Source organism: Nicotiana tabacum, chromosome 20 (assembly GCF_000715075.1).
Source record: "Nicotiana tabacum cultivar K326 chromosome 20, ASM71507v2, whole genome shotgun sequence".
Taxonomy (NCBI): Eukaryota; Viridiplantae; Streptophyta; class Magnoliopsida; order Solanales; family Solanaceae; genus Nicotiana; species Nicotiana tabacum.
In genome coordinates, this window is record NC_134099.1 from 3,250,066 (window position 1) to 3,256,959 (window position 6,894).

Genomic DNA, 6,894 nt, shown 5'->3' on the forward strand with positions numbered 1-6,894 from the left:
ACTATTTTTGGCATGATGTTTCTATATTATAGTTGTGTAAAAGTATTAAAACTCTGTTTGATTAAGTGAAACATGTGACATATTGTTCCTTCATAGGAACATTACATTCAATCCTGTTAATTATTTATTTAAAGAAAAATTACAATATCTTTTCTTGAATCGTTTACTTTATCATGAAAAAGTATTCTACCTTTTTCTAGTTATTACTAGAATTCACTTAATTTTCATAGGTATATACACGCATTACAATCAGTATGGTGAACGCAATGTGTTTATTAATGTAGGAAGGTAGAACAGGTTGCTTTATGTACAATTCAGCAGTTTTAGTAAGAAAGATGATAATTTCTACTTAATTAACTAAAAATACATAGACAAACAACAGCAAATTACCAGAAATTTTATGATAATTTTCAGATTCATAAAATGATGAAAACGATGACAGAATAACAATTGGAAAAAAAAATACTGCAGGAAAACAAATACTATAAAATAGCAAAAATTACAAGTTGAATCAACGCCTACTTTTACTATTAGATATATTTGGACCACATGGTCTACATTAACTACCTGTAGCCCAATTGATATTTCATAGGCCAATCTGATAAGGAAGATGGGCCATCAATTTATATCGACCATCTGAACATGTAATTTGGAATGGAAGGACGAAATAGCCACATTTCTCAGGCTAATTAGCACAGCCAAAATGAATGCATCACAAGAACTGCCATAAAACACATTGGCACCGGTTTTATTCAATCAGTATAGAGAACGATATCTAAGAATATCTCGAAAGCTGGTGCTATATGGCATGATCATAGTTTTGGTACAACAATGATAAAGTTTACATGTCAATCAGACGACTTAACCTAAACAGAAAAAATGTCAGCTCCTTCAGCTGCAGGGTTTTAAGGGCAAAGGGTTCAATGTGCAATGAAATGTAACAGAAACTGGGCACTGAGCCTCAGGTCATCTTCCCCTTTTTTCTGTAAAAAGAATGAACCAGGAAAAAAGTTCTTCAGCTCATCTTAGCTACATGCCCAATGCTATAAGTAGTATCATGTATGTCTCATCTATAAACTGTCTAGTTCACAAGTTAATGAGTGCAAATAAGTATGAAGATTACTTGGGAAAAGAATTTCCACTTGAGCCATCAGAGAAGGGCTACTGAGGCGGCACTGTAGGCTGTTCTTGTTGAAGTGGTGCAGCGGGATGTTCTTTTTGCGGTGCTGCAGCAGACTGTTTTGGTTGAGATGGTGCAACAGGCTGTTCTTTTTGTGGTGCTGCAGCAGACTGCTTTTGTTGAGATGGTGCAACAGGCTTTTCTTTTTGCACTGCGACAGCAGACTGCTCTTGTTGAGCTGGTGCAGCAGGCTGCTCTTGTTCAGGTCTTACACAAGGCCTCCAAACTGTTTCTGTACCTATATCCATTAAAGCAATTCCCTTGGCCACTAAATCACTTCTAATCTGATCACTTCTTGCAAACTCCTTATTTTTTCTCGCTAGTGTTCTTTCCTCAATTGCATGCAAAATATCTTCCTCCGTCAATTCAGCCCTTTTCAATGCTCTCTCTTTAAACTGCTGCAAAACCTGCGCAAAAAAATAAATGAGTTAAATGAGACCCAACATCTGAAATTGCCATATAGTAATAGGAAAATAAAGTACCATCTATTCCAGTTTGTGTGGGATTGCTCGACTTGAAACAAGAGTACAAAAAAAAGAAAGACTTTGGACACACAAACCAAATATGGTTAAAATACCACAAGTGCCCTTGTACAAAAAAAATTTATTTTTGCACCGGATGAGGGCTATGACAAGTCTGTCACAATGGGACATGTAAATGTTAACTAGTTCTAAATATAGAAAGATGCTAATCTTTTTTAAAACCGAAGTAAAAGAAAAGAGTGCCAAAATTATTGAGAGATAGGGAGTACTAATTTTGACAGCACCTCAGCACAAGTTGAACTAGAGAGCAATCCAAGGACATCCAACACTGCCTTCACTTCTTTCAGGAGCTCAGCTAAGGACAAAACAGCAGATAATTGTTGTTTCTTTTGCTGCTTTTTCTGGAAAGTATCAAAAGATGGATTATTTCAGTCAAATCACGTGCAGAAGTGAAAAAAAAAATGTAGACTTCCCACCTTCAGCATGTTCAAAGAACTATTCATAAGTCTAAGGGCTTCCTGAAGAGCGGCATTTAAGATAGTAGGTGTATGCAAATCATCAGAAAGTTTTGTCTCCAACTCATTACGCAGCTTCTTTATGCATTCTTGGGCCTGAGGGCTAACACGCACCCCCCTTACTTCGGTTTCAGTTTCAGTTCCTTGTTGGAATACTGACAAGGCTTCTTCACAATCAAGTAAGGTCTGTCAACCACAGAAATAACCCGAATAAATGGCTAAAAACAGATGTTAAATACAAACTCTATCTTGGCGAGACAAAGTTTCAAAGTCGCATGAACATTCATCTAATAGGAGAAAGATCACAAGTAGATCTAAAAGGTTCATACAACCTTTCATTTTTTATGGAACTAGTACGTTGCTGAAACCATAAACCATATTACTCAGTTCAGTTATTGTGCATACGCAGTAGCAATAGAACTACAAGTCACTAAAAGCAGCCTGTGAGATATGTTCTTGACTGCAGATATACAAAGGAATTAAGTATGAACAGCCATAAATTAAAGAGACTCAAAAAGATTGCCATTGGAATTGCTTGTATCAGTCATTAAGAAGCATAAATAATTGAACTATGTGGTATTAAAAAGGACATAGAAGCTTTTTCCTTCTTTTTTTTTTTTTTTTTTGAAATGGTAACAGATTTAATATATAATAATAAAGTAAACATTAAAGCTTTTTCCTGACCTGATAAAGGTAGAACACAGATTCTGAAGCAATTTCTATCTGTGATATTGAGTAATTAACAGGAGACCGGTAGTGCATCCCCAACAAGAAGTACCTCAATGCAACGGGATGATACAATCGAGTAACCTACAAAACATGTATGCTATGAACCAGAGCATTATAAAAAGAACCACATTAAGACAGTAGCTAATGAGGACATTATACCTCGCGTATAGTGAAGAAGTTCCCCAAGGATTTCGACATTTTCTCATCGTCTATAGTTACAAAACCATTATGCATCCAGTAGCTAATGTTACTCTCCGGGCAAGCAGCGCAACTCTGGGCGATCTCATTTTCATGGTGAGGAAAAGTCAAGTCCATTCCACCACCATGTATATCAAAGGAATGTGTCAGATACTGCGCACTCATTGCACTGCATTCTATATGCCAACCTGGTCTTCCAGGACCCCAGGGGCTCTCCCAACTTGGTTCACCAGGCTTTGCAGACTGTAAAGAAATGAAATTGGCATGTAAGGCTAAAACAGAACTTTGTAGAACAGTAAAGAAAATTTCCCACCTTCCACAAGGCAAAGTCAGCAGCATTTCGCTTTCTTGAATCAACTGCAACGCGTTCTCCAGCTCGATTATCTTCTAATTTTCGTCCAGATAATCGACCATACTCTGGAAAACTATCGACGGAGAAATAAACATCTCCATTAATTGTATATGCGCAGCCATTGGTTATTATCTGCAGGCGAGACCTGAAGATCATTAGCACATAAACAATACTATCATTTAGAAGAAAGTATCTGGGGAAGAAGAAAAACAGAGATTTTGAACTTTCTCTCATCAAAGACAGTTTTACTTTTCCTGACCGCATTTTCATCCTTTCGACGTATACATTTTCTCTCATTATATACAAGAACTAAACATTCCAGCCTCTCTTTCAGTATAAAGGATACAATCTCGGAATGAAGTTCTTAGCCTTTGTTTTTTCAAAAGCACTAATAATGAAGAAACAAATTTGCATTACAAAACAAGATCAGTATTCATGGTTTTTGTTATTCTTTAGATCAGTATTCATGTTGTTAAACTTCAGAGTATGAGAAACCACATATAACGACAAATAAGCATCGCGAGATGAATCCCAACTAGCAAAATGGCATTCATGGTTTTCAAGAGTATTCAGATAACATTTCTATCCAAAGATGGAGTCTATCACAACCTCCCTCCAGTAAAAAGATAATAGAGAAAAGAGTGCCTCAGAAAAATGCAATAGCAGCTTTAATAGAACAGAGAACATATGGAAAAAGTATCAGGCGTTACATCTCTATGGACATAAGATTCTACTTCCAACACCATCTCCAAACCCTGTCCCTTCTCAAGTGAGATTCCTACTTAATTTTGTCATTACAGGGAGAAATGGGTTCGAGCACATCAATAAGCTTTTAATTGTCAGAACAGGGTGTGGAAGAGATTATTTAGACGTGAGAACCTTAGCTATCATTTCCTTGATCTGCTCCATATGGTCAGTAACACGAGGCTGATGAGTCGGTAGGAGGCACTGGAGATCATCCATGTCTTTTAGAAATTCTTGGCAGAATCGACCACTCAAAGCAATTGGGTCTTCTCCAGTCTCATTAGCCCGCTTAATTATCTGGAAAGAACAGACTGTTATGCATCAGAAGTATTATATAATGTGAGCTAACTGATATTGCCAAGTTTATCAGAAAATAAATATAAGAAGGTCTAGAATAAATTGTTTCCTTTTCTTAGGTCAAGAAATTCCTTTTATCTTGGGAGAGAGGACCAAAAAAGAGACTTACTCCCCAAATAAAAGTGAATCTCACCTTGTCATCTACATCAGTGAAATTGCGCACATACACAACATTGTATCCCAAGTATTTCAGATATCTGTAAATTCCAAATTAGGGAAATTTCCATCGACTGTCAGTATTTTGAAGTAAAAACAATCAGACATCTAAAAGAACTAATATAAATGCACCAACATTGAGCCACAGAAAAACACATGATAGATAAGATAAGTTCCGCAATAATCGAAACAGATACAAGTTAAAACAAAAGCTCTTCATGGGTTATTTTCTTTCTTTTTTTCTTTTCTCCTTTTTGTAGGCAAGTAAAGCTCTTTTTGGTTCCCATGTTCAATGACTTCAAGGAGCTGCTAAGTCCAAGTTAATCTGGTAAACAGGTGAAAAATTGCACCAACCACGTATAACACGTTACAACAGGCACAAAATTATTCAATAGAAAATGCAATACAATACATTACCAACCACCGGGTACCCGCTACCTCCCACCAGCACGGGTAGTGCCCACCAAGACTTAGGCAGATGAGATGAAATCACCTAGTATTTTTGCATGCACGGGATTTACACCAGAGACCTCATTGTTCTCCTCCCACAAATTCCAGAGTAGTTCCAATTAGATCCCCCAAGTTCCCCTCAATGAGACAATGTTTTACTCAAACTTCCTACTAAATTTCCAATCATGTTTCTCAATCACCAACTTCCCCTACTTCTTTCACTCACATAAAACAAACAAAATCAAACTTTCCGGTTCTATTCAAACTAGCTATTTCACAACAACTCCAATTAGATCCCCCAAATTCCACTAAATGAACACTGTTGAGAGGTACCAAGTACCCGGTGTACTAGTCGAGGTACGTGCAAGCTGGCCCGAACACCACCGTCATAAATAAAAACTAAATTCTTCTAAATGTGCCTGTTTTACTCAGACTTAGATCTCCAATCATGTTTTTCTATCAATCAGTTCCCCTGCGTACTGCCTAAGCCTTGAGGGGGGCAAAGTTACTCGATTCCTGTGTTGATAGGTAGCAAATAGCAGGTACCCGGTGGAATAATCGAGGTGCACAAGCTAGCCCGGACACCACCGTCATAAATAAAAACAAAATTCTCCTAAACGCAACTATTTTACTCAGACTTCTGATTTTCCTAAATCTCCAATCATATTTTTCTATCAATCAACTTCCCCTCCCTGTATGCCCGGTTCCTGTTCTGATATGTAGCAAGTAACCGGTGGAATAGTTGAGGTATGCTCAAGCTGGCCCGAACACCACCATCATAAATAAAAACAGAATTCTGCTAAATGCAAGTGTTTACTTGCTTCCCATTTTCTAAATCTCAAATCATTTCTCTATCAATCAACCTTCCCTACGAACTAATTTCAGCACAATTCTACACCAACACATAACTCAGCAAAGTCAACACGTCAAAAATTACAAACAACTCTAATCGAAGCAAAAATATAAATACCAATTAATACATTTAAAACTGAAAGAAATTTGAATTAAACTTGACCTGTAGAGGACGTCAAAGGCGACGTAAGCTCGAGCATGGCCGATATGACTGAAATCATAACTGGTAACGCCGCAAACGTACATTTTCACCTTACCTGGTTCCTTCGGTATGAAAACCTCCTTTTGTTTCGTCATTGTGTTATAGACCTGAAATTCAATCTTCTCGTTCACCATTTTTAAACGAATTTATCCGATCGACCGGAACGGAAAATCGATTTTCTCCTCGTAGTACAAAAACCCTAGTTCCGGCCGCTCAAATGTGTGTATTAAGGTAAAAGAGAGATTCGAGGAAGCGTTATTTTTATTTCCCTTTCTTCCGCTTTTCTCTTTTGTACTTTTTGTTTAAATAAGTAGTTATGTTTGGAAAAAAGTTGTTATATTTGATTACTATATTTTTATTTGGAAAGTAAAAGGTTTGGTATATATTTGTTAAAAGATTACATCAATAATGAGCAAAACTAAATTAAGAGATACAAAATAGGAAATAATAATATAAAATTATGCTAATCAGATTGTTAGTATTAATAAAAGCGTGTTATTCTCAAGTGCAATTGTAAAAAAATTTTAGTTTTACACTATATACGGTACTAGTCTAATTTGGAATTCAATTAATTCGAATTTGTGCACTCCCTATCAATGTAAATCACCCAATTATTAAATAATTTACGCATTTAATGCAATTTCTTTTGCTTTAAGTTAAAGGAATAAACTGGTGAA

General features: G+C 36.5%; 1 protein-coding gene across 2 annotated transcripts; it reads right to left on the reverse strand.

The window, feature by feature from the left end:
- Positions 1–722: 722 nt before the first annotated feature.
- On the reverse strand, positions 723–6,513 carry LOC142161647 (cysteine--tRNA ligase 2, cytoplasmic-like). Of its 2 annotated transcripts, XM_075241145.1 has the most exons (10): positions 6,179–6,508; positions 4,691–4,754; positions 4,336–4,497; positions 3,418–3,588; positions 3,066–3,347; positions 2,862–2,987; positions 2,139–2,363; positions 1,947–2,063; positions 1,124–1,587; positions 723–983 (listed from the first exon to the last, which is right to left on the reverse strand). In XM_075241145.1, the coding sequence occupies exons 1-9, from the start codon at positions 6,349–6,351 to the stop codon at positions 1,162–1,164; spliced, it is 1,746 nt and encodes a 581-aa protein (XP_075097246.1). In that variant the 5' UTR covers positions 6,352–6,508; the 3' UTR covers positions 723–983; positions 1,124–1,161. The 2 variants fall into 2 exon arrangements, with proteins under 2 accessions (XP_075097246.1, XP_075097245.1); XM_075241144.1 differs by having other exon boundaries at positions 723–1,587; positions 6,179–6,513.
- Between the last annotated feature and the right edge of the window lie 381 nt (positions 6,514–6,894).

Excerpts from the sequence above, each read along its gene's own strand:
- LOC142161647 (XM_075241144.1), bottom strand. The coding sequence starts at position 6,351 with ATGGTGAACGAGAAGATTGAATTTCAGGTCTATAACACAATGACGAAA. Across the intron at positions 4,498-4,690 it reads TCACTGATGTAGATGACAAG|ATAATTAAGCGGGCTAATGA; the intron begins GTGAGATTCACT and ends TGTTCTTTCCAG. Across the intron at positions 1,588-1,946 it reads CTAGTTCAACTTGTGCTGAG|GTTTTGCAGCAGTTTAAAGA; the intron begins GTGCTGTCAAAA and ends TTTTTTGCGCAG.